Source organism: Protopterus annectens, chromosome 8.part0, assembly GCF_019279795.1.
Source record: "Protopterus annectens isolate FY-2018-M chromosome 8.part0, PAN1.0, whole genome shotgun sequence".
NCBI classification, from domain to species: Eukaryota; Metazoa; Chordata; order Ceratodontiformes; family Protopteridae; genus Protopterus; species Protopterus annectens.
The window spans coordinates 722211683-722234801 of record NC_056741.1 but is presented as its reverse complement, the minus strand read 5'-3'; the positions used below and the strand labels follow the sequence as shown (position 1 = coordinate 722234801).

General features: G+C 39.1%; 1 protein-coding gene across 2 annotated transcripts in view; it reads right to left on the bottom strand.

Annotated features, from left to right (window-relative positions):
- IRAK1 (interleukin 1 receptor associated kinase 1) overlaps positions 1-23119 on the bottom strand; it is a 1465691-nt gene that overhangs the window by 80686 nt on the left and 1361886 nt on the right. For both annotated transcript variants that reach the window (XM_044080171.1, XM_044080170.1), the window contains exon 13: positions 3261-3386. In XM_044080171.1, coding sequence (XP_043936106.1) covers positions 3261-3386 — 126 coding nt within the window. The remainder of the gene's footprint in view (positions 1-3260; positions 3387-23119) is intronic.

Genomic DNA, 23119 nt, shown 5'->3' with positions numbered 1-23119 from the left:
TTTCACACTGAGAGAGTTGAAATTAAGCTGTTGATCAGTGTGCAGCCATCTTGGAAGTCTGCCTGCTGCCCTAATCATTGTGCTAACAATTTGTTTGCTCTTGGCTCACTGCTGTAAGCCCTATATTCATTAAAATTTTCCAGGTACTCTATCAACAAGCCTCTTTAATCCTTTAAGCTACTCTTCCTACTGCTCTTGTTTGTACATATCCATTTCTAAATTTCCTCAACTTTCTTTACTTCTCCTAGATATTTATTTAGTCTTCCAGCCAGAGTCAGATCATGGTCAAATGAGGCCCTAGACAGGGTAATGGATCACCCTCCTGATTCTCCACCCCCGGCATCCCCACACAGCAGCCATTCCAGTGTCCCATTACTTGCCTTTCTCTCTCACCAGTTACCATGAAACACTGTCCAAACCTGTCAGTGTGCAAACTATTTATTTCTTTACTTCTACAATGATTACAGATACTTGGATTTAATTTAAAAATTTTAATTCAAATTTTATAGCACAACACTGATGGCCATTTGCTAAACAAAACAATAACACTTCATAATGAAAGCAGACTTAGCATGAGCAACAGTAAACTTCTCTGCCCCTGAACCCCACATTCATAGAAAATGCATCTGGCCAGTGGCCTGTTTTCAAACCATGGGCCCCTGCACACATTTTAGGACCATGCATAAATGCACGTGTTCTTTGATTTGCCGTCTTGACTGTATTAAATTATATTCCTTGTATAATACAGCACCACCTGTTAGACTGTGTTTTAAATTTTTAGTTTTGAACATTTTTCTAGTAAGCAGTGAAACAAAACATATGAACCAGTAATGACAAGGCTGCCCATTTCAGAACATTTTAATCATGGAAGGCCACTCAAACTGCTGTCATAATCCACCAATAACAGTCAATAGACCATCTCTGCAAAAATAAACTCTTTCTGAATAAGTCCACACCGAAGAGATTTGTAACTAATGAAGAGGTTGCTGCTGGCAAACAACCTTCCATTTCAGTGCCTGCTACCCTTGAAGAATACAACTGCCTATGTTACTTAAAAAAAATAGTTGTGTTGGTGATATGCAATAGGAAATGGCTGGGGAAACATGACAAAAGGTTCATAGTATGCATCTTATCCAAATGAGGACACAGTCAGGAGTGCACCACAAACATGAATACACAGCAAAATCTCAAAAACACTAATTTTTCAAATAAAAAGTAATCAGACATTACTGATTGCAACTCACTGTTTGGAAAATGCAGGAATAAACAATAAAAAAGTTTAATTCTCTTATCATTCAAAAAAAGGTACCACTAACTCCAGGCATAAGTAAACTGATTTGTGGCAGTGTTACAGAAAGGGTTTTTCTAAGGTAAGGTGAAGGTGTATATGTCCTTTTTGTCTGACTAGTGACAGTGTTATAAAAACAGTTTTCTAAGGTAAGGTTAGGTGTTGAGTTAAGGGCAGGGACAATGTTAGAATTAGTACACATTACTAAGGTGGTATAGAGGGGCTCCTATACTGCACTCATATACACTTATCTTCCAGGCTACAGATGTCTCTGTTTCTGTTATGTAACTCAATCATCTGCCAGCCTGTCTGCAAAGTTCTCCTTTTACATTTAATTGTGTAAAACAAAGCATTTCCCTATCTTACTCATCAGGATTTCCCTTATTATTTGTTTTCAGGTCAAACTGCACTGCATTTGTGGTATTTTGCCTTTTTTGAATTTATCCTGTGATCTTTTTTACATTACCCCTTTAAATCTTTCTAGGCATTGATTGTTTCTTAACACATTTCCTTATGAGTGTGATCAAAGTATTTTTCTTGGTCCTTCTCTGCAATGAAAAATCCTTATCTATGAAAATAGAAGAGCCTCCCACTTTTAAGATGGTGCCTTTCTTCCACAAGATGGATGGAATGGAACATTTGATGTTTGATATGTATCGGTCTAGGCTGTTTCTGGATGTAACATGTGGTAAAATGACTTTATGGGACCCTTCTATTTTAATGACTTCCAGGGGAATTTTGGTTAATTTGTTGAGGCATTTCTTCATGAAATCAAAACAGTCTTTCCCTTCTACCTGCTCTGGGAATTCCATTAAAAAGTAGGTTTTCTCTTCTGGATCTGTTTTCATGTTTTATAAGTTTTTGAGCTATTTCTTCATATCAGATTTGATATTCTGCCATTTTTTTCTTCAGTGTCTCCTCTCATAGTTGAAAAATCCTCCCAGTGTCTGGATACTGTATCTTCAACCTTTTGTATTTTTTTTCTTGCTGGTTGCACTATAATCCAACAAGGTACCACTGATTTTAAGTATTTCAGCATACATTTGATCTACTTCTACTTCTGAGGCCAATTTGATGCTGCAATGTTGCTCAGTCTATTTTCTATATATAGACTTTTTTTTTTTCTTTCAGTTTTACTTTTCTTTTCTTTTTATTCCCCTTTGTGCAACTCTCTTGGGACTTCATATCCTTTCCAGTGATTAAATCTTTTATTGATTCTTTAGATTTGCCATACTTTTTTCTGTTTTTAGTGCTTTTACTACCCAGAGGCTTGTATTTAGATGCTCACACTACTGGTGCTATACCAGAAGTCCCCTTCACTGCATAAGCCTTGGAGGTGATGTCATCAAGACAAGAGGTGATGAATGTACCATATGTTCCCTGGTGGAAATGACAGGTGTGTCTGGCCAGCAGGTAAAGTTGTAAAGCTGACTGGTTGCTATTAAGGACAAATGAGTAACAGGATATATCTACAAATGTGAGCAGAAACAGGGATATAAGCACAGTCAAGGATAGGTGTTTGGATAGCAAATAAATTAAGGAACATCTCGGTGCAATCTGAGCATGAAAAGACTTGAATCTGCTGCTGCTACCTTGACTGCTGTGATTGAGGAATCATAGAACATGCAAATTATGTACTAATGACAGGAAAGTCCAAAGCTATGCCCTATCATGGAAAAAAATTGTATGTTCCACAGAGATGGGAAAATTAAAAGACCAGTATTCAGATTTTTATTATTTTCTGCTCATTTCTGGCACATAATATAGATTTTACAACTGTAATACAAGATCCTAACTTGCTGAAGTATCAGATAAAAAGTCCTGTGCCCCTCTCAGATAATACATAATCATGTACAAAGTGCCTGTTACTTGATCTCCATCCAGCTTCTGGAAATATAATGAAACAAATCTCTCTCCACAAAATGTAAAGTTTTTGATTCCATATTTAGTTACCAAACATATCTAATAATACCTGTGTTAGATGAAGATGACAAAAGCTGGAGGCTGTTTATGCTCCCTCTTTCATAAAGTGCAAGCTGTTCAATAATTTTCTGCTTTGCAGGATTGATGACTATGTTATGATGTGGCAGGGATTCATCTGTAGGAAGAGAAAACATAAAAATCAGAACAGCAGTTCTTGACATTCGCATATAGATACAGAGGTCAATACTATGCCTCAAAGACAACTTCAGTAAGACTTACAACTATCTAATGTAATTAAAGATGGAGGAGAGACAAGTTGGGCAAAGAGGTTTCTAACCCATAGTTTGTCCTATGCTCATTAACGTTTGCCAGACAACGTAACTATAAAAAAAGGCAGACTAAAGCTTGGCAGTCACATTTGTTGCATATACAGTGAAGCCTAAAGCTGAAAGGGAGTCAGCAGAGGGGCTCAATAAGGGAATCAAGGGCTTTTTTTTAGAAAGACTACAGACAGAAGAGGGGGAGATATAACTGGCCAAGCTGAGCAAAGGTGGCAGAGAAATCATAGAAGACTGGCAAAAAGCCAAGGTTCTGAATTAATAGTTTACTTTGTCTTCACAAAGGGCAGCAAGTGGCAGGTGTCATGCTGGAAAGGAGGCAGGGCAAAATGAGAAGAGCAAACAGACACTAGAATAGACAGGAAGGAAGTTCACAGAGATACTTTTAGGGAGACTAAAGCACTAGAACCAGACTGACTGCCTACCATAGTCCTTAGAAATCTGGTCAGTGATTTAGCAGTCTCCCTGATAGAAATTTTCAACATATCACTGGCTGGCACAAACATCTAACAGGATGGGAAGACAGCAATTGTGAAATCCTTGTATGGGGGGGGGGGGCAGAAAAATCCAAACTACATTCCTGTTACTTTACCAAAGTAGTAGGGAACATTGTGGCCAAAGTCCTGAGGAGAAGGCTTGTATATTTCTATAGAACAGCAATCAACTTGAGTTCACAGACAGAAGAAATGATCAGTCAAACCTGGTTGAATTTTATGAATAGGTTACATATAAACTTGACAGAAGATTACTAGTAAATATAGCACTGTAAACCTAGATTTCATCAGAAATCTTAACTTATTTATTTATTTAAATTTGTTGAATGAGGCAGAGTATGGATCTCTGTGGATCTATTTCAGTCTCAGCCAGTGTAAGTAAACAGACATCAAAGCTACTGGAGAAATGTACAAAATATTTACAATCAAAACGATGCAATACAAAAGACATATTTACAATGAGGTATTACGGTAAAATTACAAGATATACAGTGAAATAGGGATGCTGACAATGCAAAAGGGGAGAAAAGAGCAAAGTTGAGCACAGAACTGGAGAAGAGGCTATATACACAGAACATGGTAAGAGAAAAAAGGAGAAGGAGGATGATGAAAGTAAAGAGAGACTGCAAAGAGTAAGTTATATAAGTGTGGTAGTAGTGGCAGTTTTCTTAAACTAATCTTAACTTTTTCACTTTTATAAATTGCTGTACTGTTATGTCATCTTAGATAGCAGCATACTCGCACATGTTCTGTTTCCATACTGCGATAACTGCCTATTTGGGAAAACCTGCAGATGTAGCTGCTACTCCCTCAGTCTAAACCCTTATAGCTCACTATTTTTCAGTTTATACTGTGAACACAGCCCACAGAAATGCACATTTCTTAGCCATTAAAAGCATTGTTGTCTGCTGCATTTGTTGCATACTACATTTTCAAGCATAAATAATTTATTTGGATTTGACTATTATTTGTTTTCACTCCTCTGACTGACTACTTTTTCCACTATCCCTCATCTTTGTTGTCAGTCCTTCAGTGTATAGCAACCTTAGCCACACAAACCTCATCTTTTTTTATTTCTCCTTTTTTACAGCTCCAAAGCTCTCACCCCTGGAGCCAATAATTTCAGCTCTGCGAGGCAGACATCTCTGTCACAGTTTCAGCAGTGCCTTGAGTCTTTTGCGACTACCATTTCTACCTGCAATATTCATAACATATCTAATTAACACAAAGTATGTGTTATCCTTTTATGGTCACTTGGATGTTAGTACTAAATTAGTGACAGTTTTACTCTGTATTAAGTGTAGTGTCAGGGATGCCAGCCATTCTCTCCAGTCTAAACATTTCTCTCGCAAAGCCCATTTTTTTCCTGTACTATATTCTTTTCCACCTGCCTTGCTCATGGTAGTTACCCTCAGTCCACCCACCCATACTTTTTTCTGCTGATATTTTTTCACTAAACATTTTCCACCCTGTCATCGCTTTGTATCTTCACTTTCTACCCACTTTTTTTCCTCTCTGTTCTAGAACCGCCACTTCACTTAACTACCTGCATTTCCTTGTGTTTTTTTCTTCTGCAGCTCTCTGCCTTATCCCTGCTTTTATTCAACAGCCTTTACACTAACCCATACCAGATATTTTCTGTTTTTGGGCAGTACTCCATTTACATATCTACCTTCTCAGCTCCTTTTTTTCTCTTCGCATACAACTTTTACTGATTTTTTTTCTTCATATTCTCTGCAACTCATGGCCCAGTGTAGCCCTGCTCTGTTTGCCCTCTCTACGCCCGGGCTCACATCGCTGCTATACCCTACCCCCATTCCCAACCACCCCTACTTTTATTTGATTTATACCTATCCTAGCCACTCCCCTCATGACATCACATACCTGATCAACATATCACATTTCAAGTACCTACCTCCTCCCTTGCCTATTTCATTTTATTAACTACTACAGAGCATCCTCCCGCTCACTGCTACTTACATATCTTCACACAGCTCACCTCTATTAACTTATTTCACTTCAAGCTTTTTTTCAACTTAACTCTCATCCTACTATAGCCCCACCCTCATAGTATTCTTAGCTCAATATTTTTTTCATTACCATGGCCTTACTCAAACTAATCATCAGCACCATTACCCTACTACCCATACTATTCCTATCCTGTTACTTAACCTCTTACCACTCCAGTCATCTCATGCTCTATCACTCTCCAACTCTACCTACTTTCCTGACTCTCTATGATAATAGTGATACTGTACACATCTCCCTCAGTTACTTAACAATCTTAATACTATATACTTCCTACCCAAATACGATCATACCTATAGCTTCTCTCATTCCTTTCAAAAACAACTCAAGCTCTTCTCTAAACTAAAATATCTTACACTCCACTGGATCACCGCTATTAAACTCTAATATGACATACACCCAACCCCCGGCCCCACTCTATCCACTACTAACCAATCAATATCATCCTCCAAGCTCTATCAATACTAACTACCCCACCACACCACTCAAATCATCTAACTCAAACCTACTTGTTATACACTTTAATCTTAGAAGCCTCCTTAATAAAAGTCAAGAATTCCGTCCTACCCTTGCACTATACTCCCCAGATATAGCCATAATTACTGAAACCTGGCTCAAGCCACATATAAAAAATGAGGAATTACTTCCTCCCGGCTATTGTCTTATCAGAAAGGATAGATTATCGAAATGTGGTGGTATTGCCATAATGTACAAGGACCACCTCAACTTAGTTCAGGTATTGACCGCACCTCCTCAACTTCCTAGAGCTGAAATCTTACCAACAAGCCTACAAATCAGCACCCAAAAATCCATTATCTTAATAGCCATCTATCTCCCACCCACTAATAACATCTCACACATTGAAAACATCTTAGAATGGGCATCCTCCAACTTTTTCTCAAGAGACTATAATACTTGGAGATTTTAATCTTGACTGGTTTTCCTGTTCCTCAAACTCTCCTTCCAACTCTATCAACCTGCATGCCTTTACCCAAAATATTTCTCAACCTACACATACAGATAAGGTCACAAACAAGCATTCTGTACTTGACTGGATCTTATCAAACAATTCCAATTACAACTATGACACAGGTTGCCTCCTTGATTCTCTTAGTGACCACTACCCCACCTACCTTATCAGAAAACATACACAGGGTGCAAATAATACTATATATCGATATATAAATAATGAAAAGTTCTCTCCATTGCTATTTAACACCCTATTACATGAATAGGACTGGTCACCCCTAAAAACCCTACAACTGGATCTTGCTGTTTAGTACTTTAATAATGCATTCCTGCAAATTCTAAATAATCTTGCTACTTTCAGTTAAATTTGTTCTAAGTCCAAACAACTTCCCTACTTATCTAAAGAGACTATCTTCCTACTTAAACATTGGGACAAAGCCTGGACTCACTATCGCAAAGACAAGAATAGTAATAATTATGCAACCTACTGACAGCAAAGAAATCAGGCCAAAAAACAAATTAGACATGACAAAAAGACTTACTTCCAAACATGCCAGTTAAAATACCAAAACAACCCCTAAAGATTCTGGCAATCTATCAACCTCCTCTTAAACCCAGGAAAACCATCCATGCCACCCCCAACATCTAACTATACTACTGACTGTATTAACTACATAATTCAATACCCACTTCATCACCTCCATCACCTCATTACTTAACAACAATGTCAATTCCACACTTTCCTTACCATCTCTCTCCACCGAATGCAATACTCCTTTCTCTCTTAAACCAGTCCAAACTAATTATATAGAAAGCCTCCTAACAAAAATAAAACCATGTACTCCTGGTGAATTTCTTAAACGTGCTACTAAATCTAGCTTTTATCCTATATCTATTCTTGTTAACCACTCTATCTCTGAACAGTATGTCCTCCTACTTTGGAAAATATCTCATGTCATACCCCTGCACAAAGGAGGCCCCTCTACTGACTTTTCCAATTACAGACCCATAGCTATACTTTCTCCACTTTCTAAAATCTTAGAAAAATGCCTATATACACAGACATTAGACCACCTCCTAACACATAACCTGCTATCTTCTACTCACCATGGCTTCCATCCCAAACATAGTACCAATACTGCCCTATAAATTTCAACAACACTGTAAACCACCTCAAAAACAACAACCACCTTGTCGCTGCCAACTTCCTTGATATGTCAAAAGCTTTTCACACTGTATCCCATCAAATACTCATAAACAAACGTTCCTCTCTTAATTTCAGCTCCAATACCCTTCAGTGGTTCCACTGCTACCTCTCCAGCCGTAAACAAGCCATCATATGGGAACACAAACTATCACCCCTTTTGCCCATCACTGTTGTCATCCCACAAGGATCTATCTTAGGCCCACTTCTGTTTACTATCTTTGCTAATGACCTTTATACTGCAGCTCCACCTGCCTCTATCATTCGATATGCTGATGATGCATCCCTTATTTGCTCTGCCACCTGCTTATATGAACTCCAAGTAAAATCTCAGACTGCCCTTCATAACATTGAGAAATACCTCTCAGACCACCAACTCATTCTAAATCCTAACAAGACCAAACTTATGGTATTTTCTAATTCTTCTAATAAAAAAACAACAAACTCACCTCTCTAGCTTTGCCTCTAATGGTACAAAAATTGAACTGGTTGAACACACTAAACTCCTTGGTGTTATCTTACACTGCAATCTAAAATTTGACAGACATATCGCTCTAACAATCAAAAAAATCCACACAAAATTAGATGCACTCTACAGGGCTAAACCATATCTTACCAACCATACAAAAATAGCTACTGCCAGAACTCACCTACTTTCCACCCTTCTCTATTGTTCTCAAGTCTTCACAAACCTTTGTAAATCTGAACTGAATAACCTAGATGTTTGCTATAATAAAATCAAATTTGCGGCTAATCTTCTCCACAGATCTCACCATTGTATCGCCTTACAGAAACGAAACTAGATTGAACTCCCAAACTTACTAGCCCTAAACCAGCCAACAGTAGCTCACTCTGTTATCCATAAACCTGATGATTGCCCAGCCCTAGCCAGCCTCGTACAACCCTACGCTAATCTTACTCAGATCAGCTGATAAAAGGTTGCTCAAAGTTATCAAAACCTACAACTCTTTTGGTGATTCTTTATACAGCTTCTCCATAGCAAAAATTTGGAATTCCCTTCCCCAGCATCTACTATCTATACCCAATACACATAGCTTCAAACAGCTCCTTACTAATTATTTCTCCAGTCACTGGTTATGCTCCTGTACTTCCTTTGGCTAAGCAAACACGCTATCCTACTTCTGCCTTTCTGCCTCCTCTAACTCAGTATTAATTTAATTTATTGTTTTGTTTTATTGATGTGATACTTGGATAATTTAGTTTGTTTTTCTTTATTTTATCTACTATTATTCACTACATCTGTACTGTACTATATAATTATGTAAATGTATTAGTAATCTTTTTGTATTGTAACATGCAAATCTGACTACAAATATCATAAACTTTACTTTGAGAGCTTTTCTTCCCAGGTCTCCACTGAAAACGGGCTTTGTTTTCTTGCCCATTCGGACACTACCTGGTTACCAAATGTAAATAAATAAATAAATTGGTATGAGGTGATACAAAAGAGAAGTAGATGAAAGGTACATGAGTAAAGAGCCTGACACTTAATGGATAGTAGGGAGGAGGACTGAAAGGTAAGGAATTAGTTAATTGAGGTATTACTGGAACAGGGGGGAGATAAGGTATGAGGAGGTGAAGAGGTAAGGTAGGGGAGGAAAAGAGTAATGGTGTGGGTTGAGAATAGAGTTGAATGGGAAAGGACTAGAGATTATAGTGAAATATTGGTCTTACGGTATAAGGATACATGTTAAATGGTGACAGAAATATTTAAGAAATGTGTCTGGAGAAGGAGTACCATTCTGCTTCTTTAGCGAAATGTTTGAATTTTTTTTTTCTGAAGACAGGACAAAGGCTTACATGACTCACAGAAGGCTAGAGTTAACTTTTCCAGCAGAAAATTAAGGTCCCAAGGTGGTGCAAAGGTAGATTTAAGTATAGGACTTCTTTGAAAAATAGATTTAAATTATTGTGGACTAGGAAGGAATGGATTATGGGGAGTCAGGCTGCAACAGACAGATGCACTTTACATGAAACAAATGAGAATACATTATGGACGAGCTCTGCCATCTGGCTTTGTGGCTCTAGTGGAAAGGATGCTCTTTAATTCACACCACAAAGAGATATTCTTCAATTTGGACAGATTTGATCTTCTAGTGCTAGGCATTCTTGACTTTTGCAGCATGTCCTCTGAAAAAAATGGCCTTAAAGGAAAACAGGCTTATATCATCCAATCCTTTAGGTTCAGGATCTTGAAGTAGGGCTACACCACTGACCTTTCTTCTTGGGCCACTACAGAACAGGTTTGCAGGAGTTTCATTGATCCCTATCTGGTCAACAGGATGAGTAGGGAGGACCATGGCTGCCTTGGGCATAGAGGGGCTATGAGAAATGAACCTTGTTTCATCTACCTTGACCTTTTGCAACAATTTTATGATTAGAGAAAGCAAGCCCATCTTCCTGGGGAAGAAAAATGCATTTACTACCTATACTTCCTTGCACAGGTACCTAGGACAGAACAACTTCAGCTGGTGGTTTTCTCTTGAAGCAAACAAATTTACACCTGGTATCCCTCACCTTGTGATTAGTTCCTGGAAAACAATGGAATCCCATTTCCACTTGTGACTGCTGGCCTTGGACCTGTTCTGCTGGTTTATTACTGTGTTAAGGTTTTGGGGGAGTATATATCTGCAGATGAAGGCTAGCTGTCAGGTTTTATCCTAGGCTGTCATGGACAACCTGCATAACTTGTATGAGTGAATCACACACTGTTCGTTCATACACCACATATTTTGCCTGCAATTACCTTCAGATTACCTGGCTGCTAAAACATTTTGAAAGCCATTAGAAAGTTAGAATAAAAGTCACAAGTCATGCAGTGCTCCAAGTTTTCTGCACCCCAAATTGTTTTTTTTTTAATCTGATACATCTGAGGTCAAGGTCTGGGTGCCCTCTCTGACCACAAACAGCAACCTCTGGTTTCTCAGCACTTAATCTGATATCATTTCAATTCTTCCTAATGGAGGTGATCAGGGACAATATCTGTGTGTTGTCCCCATAGGTTTTTCATGGACAAGAGAATCTTCTTTATGTGCACCTTGGTTAGGGAAACCATGAGGATGGAAAATACCATGTAGCTCAGAATCTTCAGGAACATCCCTGCTGACAATGTTGTCTTCTGCTTGAGGTTCAAGAGAAACTGACTCACATGAAGGCCTTGTTTGTGACAGGTTTAGATTAGAATCCCTTACCTTTTTCTCTGAAGATCCCTCTCTATGGCCCCAGATCAGGTAATATCAGCAGTACTAGTTCCCCCTGTTCTGGAGGGTTGGCCTGATTTTTCAGGAAGAAATAGAGAGTTTTGAGATATGTTTTATAGCCTGAGGATATTATCTTTACCCACGTGTCTGCTGTTGCCTTTCAAGTGGGAAAGCCTCCTACCAACGACAGGGGATGCGAGCAGGCTGGGGGGTTGGGGGAAATAGTATTACCCACTAGCGTCATAAAATAAAACATTACTCTCCTCTTACTCCTACCCTGATGCCTTCCTTTGCTTCTTCCTCTGCCACATCCCCCAGCCTGCTTCCATCTGAAAGTTCTTCTTTATATGAAGCTGCTTGCTTCATACTGCTTTCTAGAGATAAGCCACTACCTAGTAGGATAATTCCTACTATATTTACAAAGAGGTGAGTGAAACAACTCTCTAACAGAGTCTATGGTCTTCCTCTTCTCTTTCAAATTTTTAAGTATCTTTTCAGAAGGGCAGTCAAACAGCAAGTTCTCTTCTGGGGGTGGGGAGTGAGATTCCAATAGCTGTCCCTTGACGTAACTTAGTAAGGCCTGTATTCTCAGCCAGGCATGTTTTCTTATTACTCTTTCTTTTGCTGCAATCTTATAGCAGCAGGCATCATTTGTCACATCCACCTTTTATGGCATGCTTTCCCCTTTAAAGCTGGTTGGATAAGCCTAGTAATTTTTTTGACAGTTAACACTTTATTGTTACATTCATATTTTATGTTCACAGAAAATCCATCTCTAATCCCTTATTAACATTTTTTTTGCATCTCCTGCACAAATTGCTTACTTTGGGGAACATCCTATGTACTCTACTGGGTGTATTAAAATATTTGTGTAGGCATTTCCAGGCAGATATTCCAAACTTAGAAAAAAGAGCGATTCAACTAACATGGCCAAATCCAGTTTAAAAACAGACAAAACGTTTAATAAATAAGATAAAACAGATAAGCGGTTTCAAGCATTAAGCTCTTCTTCCGATCTAAAATTCACCAACTAGGAAGCAGCACTTTTAACAGAAACACACATTCCATTCAATAACAACTACCCAATCAAAAAATACAAGGAATGTTTTAATGAATCAGCTGTCTTGAAAGTAATGCAGGTCTTAAAGGTAGTCCCATTAAGCCCAAGAGTCTTATCTGCTTGTAGTCTCACAATCCACTTCATCTCTGCCAGTTCAGTACTATGAGCAATGTTACCTCCTCTCTTATTCTTCTTCACCGGCTGTAAAACTAAAAATGAAATGTATGCCCTGGATTCATAGAAACATGTTTCAAAAGTGCATTTTTCACGTCCTTAAACTGTATATCCTTTATATGCTTTAAAATTCTTTCTTTAAAAGGTGTTAGTTTTCTCCACATAAAAGTGAGGGCATTTAATACAGACTGCCAGGTACACCAAATCACAACTTCTACAATCAGCATACAGCCTGGGACTAAAATAAAACCAGTCAAAGGGTGTTGAAAAGTTTTAGCACTTGAGATAGAACTATATGTTTTACATAAACAACAAGGGAAGGTCCCGACCCTCTCCGTTCTAAGAGGGCTGTAGCCATTGCTCACACTGGGACCATAAGATAACTGTCTCTTCAGAGATGTATTATTCTTAAAGCAGAAAATAGGTCCACTGCCTACTGCTTTTTTAATGCACTCATCCATCTAAAGAATTGACCCGTACGTCCGAACAATATCACACACCCTACTGATGTTGCTGGAGAAAGTCAAAGTCACACTCACATTTTTACTAGTGACATTCTGCCTCACATCATATAATCTCTGTCCATCTCTCCTTCTGAAAAAAGGGGTCCCATCTGTGGATCTGAGTGCCAACCCCTCATTCATGTTTGTCTGCACTTCCCTCTGTTGATATCATCTACTAATAAAATTGCTTTTCAAGTCCTCAGAGGCAGTTCAGAATCTGGCTTCATCCGTATGTAGCTTAGAGATTCTCAGAAACTAACCCTTAAGGACACTGCAATATACATGGGTAGGGTGCATACTGGACCGATGCAGCAGGCTATTTCTCCAACACTCTTTCCTATACAATTCAGCATCAAATCCACCATTCTTGTTAATGGTCAGGTGAACATCCAAAAAATCTATGCTAACCTGTGACTGTGTAGAAGTAAATGTAAGAAAGGAGGTGCTGTCATTCAAATACTCAATAAACTTCCAATGTACCATTCCATAACAGGAAGTCATCAACAAAATGCTTATAGTATTGAATGAAACAAGAAAATGCATTCTTGTACAATATTTAGTCTCCTCCCAGCTAGCCATAACCAGGTTAGCATAACTGTTCACACACGGGGTGTCCATTACTACCCATATCTTCTGCAGGAAAAAAAAATCATTAAACAGAAAAACATTAATCTCAAGGATAAGGTCTAGCAAAGAACATATCAGAGTGATCAGACTGTTGCCAAGGTCAGTCTTATTCATGAGATATACTCTGATCATATCAACATCAGCTTCAGTGAGTATTGAAGTAAACAATGTGCAAACATCCAGAGTTACTGTATAGTAACCTGTAATATTGTCCAACTCACCAACGCACTGTGAAAGAGTGCACAAAAAAATGCTGTGTCTCTAAGGATGTAGGGAGTAGTTTCAACCACAAGTTATATAGCTTTTTCCACAAAAATAGATAAAGGCTCGGTCACCGGACACTATAGTTCACATTGGGGGAATTCATCAAACTCTTATGCATCTTGGGCAAACCATGTATTACAGGAACCACAGGGTCTCTTACCAGCAAACAGTCATAGTGTTCCTGAGTAAGAAGTTCAGACATGAGAAAATCAGAAAGAAATGCATGCACATGCTTAACCATTCTGTCCACATCTATTTAAGAAACCATCAGATAGATACTTTTATCACTAAGCATGTGTCTCATAGCTTCAAAGTATGCTGCCTTGTCCATCACAACAATTGCACCACCTTTATCAGCTGGTCAGATATACACATCCAGATTCATCAATATCAACAATGTGTATGTGACATTGACTTTCTCCAGCAACATCAATTGGGTGTGTGATATTTTTTAGAAGAACCGGTCATTTCTTCACATGGATGAGTGCATTAGAGAAGCAGTAAGCAATGAACCTATTTTCTGCTTTAAGAAAGCTAAGTCTCTGAAGAGACAGTTATGTTATGGTCCCAGCTTAGGCAATGACTACAGTCCTCTTAGATATGAGAGGATTGGGACCTTACCTTGTCATTTATGTAAAGCATGTAGTTACATCTCAAGTGCTAAAACCTTTCAACACCCTTTGGTTTTATTTTTAGTCCCAGGCTGTATGCTGATTGTAGACGTTGTGATTTGGTGTACCTGGCAGTCTGTAGTAAATGCCCTAACTTTTATGTGAGGAAAACTAACAAACATTTTAAAGAAAGAATTTTAAAGCATATAAGTGATATCTGGCTTAAGAACATGACAAATGTACCTATGAAACATGTTTCTATGAATCCAGGGCATACTTTTTCATTTTTGGTTTTACAGCTGGTGAAGAAGAATAAGAGAGGAGGTACCATTGTTCATAATACTAAACTGGCAGAGATGAAGTGGATTGTGAGGCTACAAGCATATGACTCCTGGGCTTAATGGGACTGTACCTTTAAGACCTGCATTACTTTCAAGACAGATGCTTCATTAAAACATTCCTTGTATTTTTTGATTGGGTATTTTTTATCAAATGTAATGTGTGTTTCTCTTTCAAGTGCTGCTTCCTAGTTTGTGACTTCTAGATCTGAAGTAGAGCTTAATGCCTGAAAGCGCTTATCTGTTCTATCTTATGTATTAAATGTTTTGTCTGTTTTTAAACTGGATTTGGCCTTGTTAGTTGGACCACTCTTTTTTCTTGGTTTTGCGTTTTTTGCTCAGGACCAACTTTTTGCTGCAGTTTGCGTATTTTTCTTGTTCTAAATATTCCAAACTTGTTAGACCTGGTTGCTTTTCTGGGGGCCATACAGACATCCATCCAATTTTGCTTTAACGTCCATTTGACCCAACCTCTTCCAATAATCCTGGCTTTATCTCCCTTTTTCTTTCCATTTATCCAGTAATGATGCCCTGGATATTTTACTCACAAGCCTTTTATTCACAGCTTCCTTTGTCCTGGATTCTATCAGAATGTTCGCTGATTCTGGCCTTTCAGGGTTATGTCCTCTTATTCTCCTTCCTTTTTCCTTTCACTGTGAATCATAGAGATTTTTCCCTTTCTAAAACCCCTGGCATAACTACATTATTTTCCTACTTCTCAATGAACTGCAGCTCCCCACTGGTGCGTAAATAATAAAAACAAACAGAAAGGTAACATTTAAATCAAAATGATAGGCTGCCCTATTGCTATATTTGCTAACCTTCTCACTGATAGTTTTCTGTTTGGTGACTGCTACTCATCCTGGAAGGTGTTACCCGCTCCTTTCGCCCATCGGGCTTACTCCGCTCCCCTACCCTGCCCCCAAATCTCACCCATCCCCACTACCTGTACTTTTATACATCCCCTGAATCCTCCCCACCCAACACCTTTCCAATCACAATACACCTAAGCCAAATCCCACCCACCTATAGATCTACATCACCCCAAACATCCACCCCTCCTACAATGCTCTACATAACATCTCTCCCTATAACCCCATTTGCCCTACTAATCTCTCTCTCTTCTGTTACCTCACACTGTTTCCCAACCCTTGTCATAACTCTCACACGCACTTCACTACATCTTACCATCAACCTCACTTCCCAACCTACTCATCCATCTCATATGAACTCTTTACCTCTAACCCAATCTACTTTTCAAACCCAAACTGCCCCCAACCCAACCCCCCTGTACTCCCCTCTTAAATGTGGTACCAGAAAATCACTACTCTCACACAACCCAAGCTACCCTTGCTCAACACATTGCCTCACTCTTTTCCTCCACCACATCTCTCTCTCTCTCTCACTAGCCATCCACCCCAACCCTGGACCCATCTCTAACATCAATCTCACCAAACCCCCCACTCAACCCACAAACTCAAAGTCCACTCACCTCACAACACTTAATGCACAAAGCCTAAAAACAAAATCCCTAACCTCCACGCCTGGATCTCCCATAACCACCCCGACATTACCACCGTTTCTGAAACCTTGCTGAAAACCTTTATAAAAGATAGCAAAATCCTACCACCAGGTTTCCAAACCATTTGCAATGACACAGCCCACAAAAAAAGGAGATGGAGTAGCAATAATCTACCCCGCCTCCCATACCATAACTCTCTACTCCAATAAAATACCAACCTTTGCCAATGCTGAAATTATAATAGGTTTACTAAAAAATAAACAACCACAAGCCCATATGTATCGCTGCCTCCTATATTCCTCCTGGTGATAGGGGGTTGGGGGAAACAGTATTACTCACTAGCGTCATAAAATAAAACATTACTCTCCTCTTACTCCTACCCTGATGCCTTCCTTTGCTTCTTCCTCTGCCACATCCCCCAGCCTGCTTCCATCTGAAAGTTCTTCTTTATACGAAGCTGCTTGCTTCAAACTGCTTTCCAGAGATAAGCCACTACCTAGTAGGATAATTCCTACTATATTTACAAAGAGGTGAGTGAAACAACTCTCTAACAGAGTCCATGGTCTTCCTATTCTCTTCCAAATTTTTAAGTATCTTTTCAGAAGGGCAGTCAAACAGCAAGTTCTCTTCTGGGGGTGGGGAGTAGGATTCCAATAGCTGTCCCTTGACATCATTTAGTAAGGCCTGTATTCTCAGCCAGGCATGTTTTCTTATTACTCTTTCCGTTGCTGCAATCTTATAGCAGCCAGGCTTCATGTGTCACATCCACCTTTTATGGCATGCTTTCCCCTTTAAAGCTGGTTGGATAAGCCTAGTAATTTTTTTGACAGTTAACACTTTATTGTTACATTCATATTTTACGTTCACAGAAAATCCATCTCTAATCCCTTATTAACACTTTTTTGCATCTCCAGCACAATTTGCTTACTTTGGGGAACATCCTATGTACTCTACTGGGTGTATTAAAATATTTGTGCAGGCATTTCCAGGCAGCTATTCCAAACTTAGAAAAAAGAGCGATTCAACTAACATGGCCAAATCCAGTTTAAAAACAGACAAAACGTTTAATAAATCAGATAAAACAGATAAGCAGTTTCAAGCATTAAGCTCTTCTTCCAATCTAAAATTCACAAATTAGGAAGCAGCACTTTTAACAGAAACACACATTCCATTCAATAACAACTACCCAATCAAAAAATACAAGGAATGTTTAAATGAATCAGCTGTCTTGAAAGTAATGCAGGTCTTAAAGGTAGTCCCATTAAGCCCAAGAGTCTTATCTGCTTGTAGTCTCACAATCCACTTCATCTCTGCCAGTTCAGTATTATGAGCAATGTTATCTCCTCTCTTATTCTTCTTCACCGGCTGTAAAACCAGAAATGAAATGTATGCCCTGGATTCATAGAAACATGTTTCATAAGTGCATTTTTTCACGTCCTTAAACTGGGTATCACTTATATGCTTTAAAATTCTTTCTTTAAAAGGTCTGTTAGTTTTCCCCACATAAGAGTGAGGGCATTTAATACAGACTGCCAGGTACATCAAATTACAACTTCTACAATCGGCATACAGCCTGGGACTAAAAATAAAACCAGTCAAAGGGTGTTCAAAAGTTTTAGCACTTGAGATAGAACTACATGTTTTACATAAACAACAAGGGAAGGTCCCAACCCTCTCCGTTCTAAGAGGACTGTAGCCGTTGCTCAAGCTGGGACCATAAGATAACTGTCTCTTCAGAGATGTAGCATTCTTAAAGCAGAAAATAGGTCCACTACCTACTGCTTTTCTAATGCACGCATCCATCTAAAGAATTGACCCGTACTTCCGAACAATATCACACACCCTACTGATGTTGCTGGAGAAAGTCAAAATCACACTCACATTGTAGTTACTAGTGACATTCTGCCTCGCATCATATAATCTCTGTCCATCTCTCCTTCTGAAAAAAGGGGTCCCATCTGTGGATCTGAGTGCCAACCCCTCATTTATGTTTGTCTGCACGTCCCTTTGTTTATATAATCTACTAATAAAATTGCTTTTCAAAGTCCTCAGAGGCAGTTCAGAATCTGGCTTCATCCGTATGTAGCCTAGAGATTCTCAGAAACTAACCCTTAAGGACACTGCAGTATACATGGGTAGGGTGCATACTGGACCGATGCAGCAGGCTATTTCTCCAACACTCTTTCCTATACAATTCAGCATCAAATCCACCATTCTTGTTAATGGTCAGGTGAACATCCAAAAAATCTATGTTAACCTGTGACTGTGTAGAAGTAAATCAAAGAAAGGAGGTGCGGTCATTGAAATACTCAATAAACTTACTCAGCTTTTCCAATGCACCATTCCTTAACAGGAAGTCATCAACAAAACGCTTATAGTATTGAATAAAGCAAGAAAATGCATTCTTGTGCAATATATAGTCTTCCTCCCAGCTAGCCATAACCAGGTTAGCATAACTGTTCACACATGGGGTGCCCATTACTACCCATATCTTAGGAAAAAAAAAATCATTAAACAGAAAAACATTAATCTCAAGGATAAGGTCAAGCAAAGAACATATCAGAGTGATCTGATTGTTGCCAAGGTCAATCTTATTCATGAGATATACTCTGATCATATCAACATCAGCTTCAGTGAGCATTGAAGTAAACAATGTGCAAACATCCAGAGTTACTGTATAGTAACCTGTAATATTGTCCAACTCACCAATGCACTGTGAAAGAGTGCACATAAAATGCTGTGTCTCTAAGGATGCAGGGAGCAGTTTCAACCACAAGTTATATAGCTTTTTCCACAAAAATAGATAAAGACTCGGTCACCCATCCATGTCCGGACACTATAGGTCACACATCAAACTCTTATCTTTAAACAAACCATTATGACAGGAACAGGGTGTCTTACCAGCAAACAGTCATAGTGTTCTGAGTAAGAAGTCCAAGTCATGAGAAAGAAGAAAAGAAAAAATGCACAATGCATGCATGCCACCATTCTCTCATTTAAGAAACCATCAGATAGGTACTTTTATCTTTTATCATGTAAGCATGTGTTCATAGCTTCAAAATGCTTCCTTGTCAAACACAATTGCACCACACCACCTTTATGGTCAGATCATACACATCTGATTCATTTCATCAATACATCATGCGTGTGAGTTTGTCTTTCTCCAGCAACATCAATAGGGTGTCTGATATTGTTCAGAAGAACCAGTCATTTCTTCAGATGGATGAGTGCATTAGAGAAGCAGTAAGTAATGAACCTATTTTCTGCTTGAAGAAAGCTAAGTCTCTGAAGAGACAGTTATGTTATGGTCCTAGCTTAGGCAATGACTACAGTCCTCTTAGATATGAGAGGGTTGGGACCTTCCCTTGTCATTTATGTAAAGCATGTAGTTACATCTCAAGTGCTAAAACCTTTCAACACCCTTTGGTTTTATTTTTAGTCCCTGGCTGTATGCTGATTGTAGAAGTTGTAATTTGGTGTACCTGGCAGTCTGTAGTAAATGCCCCAACTTTTATGTGGGGAAAACTAACAGACATTTTAAAGAAAGAATTTTAAAGCATATAAGTGATATCTGGCTTAAGAACATGACAAATGCACATATGAAACATGTTTCTATGAATCCAGGGCATACTTTTTCATTTTTGGTTTTACAGCTGGTGAAGAAGAATAAGAGAGGAGGTAACATTGTTCATAATACTAAACTGGCAGAGATGAAGTGGATTGTGAGGCTACAATCATATAAGACTCCTGAGCTTAATGGGACTGTACCTTTAAGACCTGCATTACTTTCAAGACAGATGCTTCATTAAAACATTCCTTGTATTTTTTGATTGGGTATTTTTTATTGAATGGAATGTGTGTTTCCCTTTCAAGTGCTGCTTCCTAATTTGTGACTTTTAGATCCGAAGTAGAGCTTAATGCCTGACAGTGCTTATCTGTTCTATCTTATTTATTACATTTTTTGTCTGTTTTTAAACTGGATTTGGCCTTGTTAGTTGGAACACTCTTTTTTTCCTTGATTTTGTGTTTTTTGCTCAGGACAAACTTTTTGCTGCAGTTTGTGTATTTTTCTTGTTCTAAATATTCCAAACTTGTTAGACCTGATTGCTTTTCTGGGGGCCATACAGATATCCATCCAATTTTGCTTTAACATCCAATTGACCCAACTTCTCCTGATAATCCTGGCTTTATCTCCCTTTTTCTTTCCATTTATCCAGTAATGATGTCCTGGATATTTTACTCACAAGCTTTTTATTCATAGCTTCCTTTGTCCTGGATTCTATCAGAATGTTCACTGATTCTGGCCTTTCAGGGTTATGTCCTCTTATTCTCCTTCCTTTTTCCTTTCACTGTGAATCATAGAGATTTTTCCCTTTCTAAAACCCCTGGCATAACTACATTATTTTCATACTTCTCAGTGAACTGCAGCTCCCCATTGGTGCATAAATAATAAAAACAAACAGAAAGGTAACATTTAAATCAAAATGATAGGCTGCCCTATTTCTATATTTGCTAACCTTCTCACTGATAGTTTTCTGTTTGGTGACTGCTGCTCATCCTGGAAGGTGTTACATGCTCCCTTCACCCATTGGGCTTACTCCGCTCCCCTATCCTGCACCCAAATTCCACCCATCCCCACTACCTGTACTTTTATACATCCCCTGAATCCTCCCCACCCAACACCTCTCCAATCACAATACACCTAAGCCAAACCCCACCCACCTGTAGATCTACATCACCCCAAACATCCACCCCTCCTACAATGCTCTACATAACATCTCTCCCTATAACCCCATTTGCCCTACTAATCTCTCTCTCTTCTCTTAACTCACACTGTTTCCCAACCCTTGTCATAACTCTCACACGCACTCCACTACATCTTACCATCAACCTCACTTCCCATCCTACTCATCCATCTCACATGAACTCTTTACCTCTAACCCAATCTATTTTTCAAACCCAAACTGCTACCAACCCAACCCCCCTGTACTCCCCTCTTACATGTGGTACCAGAAAATCACTACTCTCACACAACCCAAGCTACTCTTGTCCAACACATTGCCTCACTCTTCTACTCCACCACATCTCTCTCTCACTAGCCGGTGACATCCACCCCAACCCTGGACCCATCTCTAACATCAATCTCACCAAACCCTCCACTCAACCCACAAACTCAAAGTCCACTCGCCTCACAACACTTAATGCACAAAGCCTAAAAAAATCCCTAACCTCCACACCTGGATCTCCCATAACCACCCCGACATTACCACCGTTTCTGAAACCTTGCTGAAAAACTTTATAAAAGATAGCGAAATCCTACCACCACATTTCCAAATCATTTGCAATGACAGAGCCCACAAAAAAAGGAGGTGGAGTAGCAATAATCTACCCCACATCCCATACCATATCTCCCTACTCCAATAAAATACCAACCTTTGCCAACGCTGAAATTATAATAGGTTTACTAAAAAATAAACAACCACAAGCCCATATGTATCGCTGCCCTCTATATTTCTCCTGGTGATAATATCAAAACTGTTGAAAACATCCTGTCTTGATTCTCCTCCAATATAAAAAAAAATGAAACCTATATACTCAGTGATACCAACATCAACTCGAATACTATTAACTCTGAAACCCTATCCCACACAATCAACCTGTATAACTTCTCCCAACTAATACAATCTCCAACCAGACCAAATAAAGATGGTACCACTGGTACCATCATTGACTGGATCTTAACAACTCGCCCAAACCTTATCACCAAAGCCAGAACATTACCTGATCCTCTCAGCAATCACCTAACAGCCTTCACTGACTGTTTCCCATCTCCACTGCATAAACAACACTACTACATCCAAACCTACAACCTCTACTCTTTCAACCCTCTTTCTCTGAATGCTTAAAGCATACTGACTAGTCCCTTCTGAAAACCTTTCCTCTAGATGATGCTGTTTCCTACTTTAACCACTCATTCCTAACCCTTCTCAAATCAGCAAGCCCCCTCAAACCAAACTCATCAAAACCAATCCCTGCCCATGGTTATCAAAAGATACTAAACTAGCCTTGCACCAAAGGGACAAAATGGAAACAATATCAAAAACATAAAAACCCTAACACCCTCCTAGAGTATAAGCAACTACGAAACTCTGCAAAAAAACTAATAATTAAAGACCGCAAAGCCCACTACTCCAAACTCCAGTCCTTGCACTCAACAAATCCCAAAAAATTCTGGGATTTCATCTCATCCATGCTGTATCCTGGCAACCAAGAAAACCCCTGCCCAGACCTCAACCTCTCCAACCTTGAAGCAGCCAGCCAGTTCAACTCATTCTTCATAGACTGATTGCTAAACTATCAGCCTCCTTCCCAAACCCCTCTTCCACCTTTACCCCTCCTGCCCCAACCACCACCCCAGTCATCAACCTTCCTCCACGTCCTTCTGCCTCAAACCCATCCCCAAAAGCACTATAAAAAAAACTTCTCCTCAAACTCAAACCCTATCACAATGCACCCGACAACCTTCCACCCACCTTACTCAAACAATCTACAGAC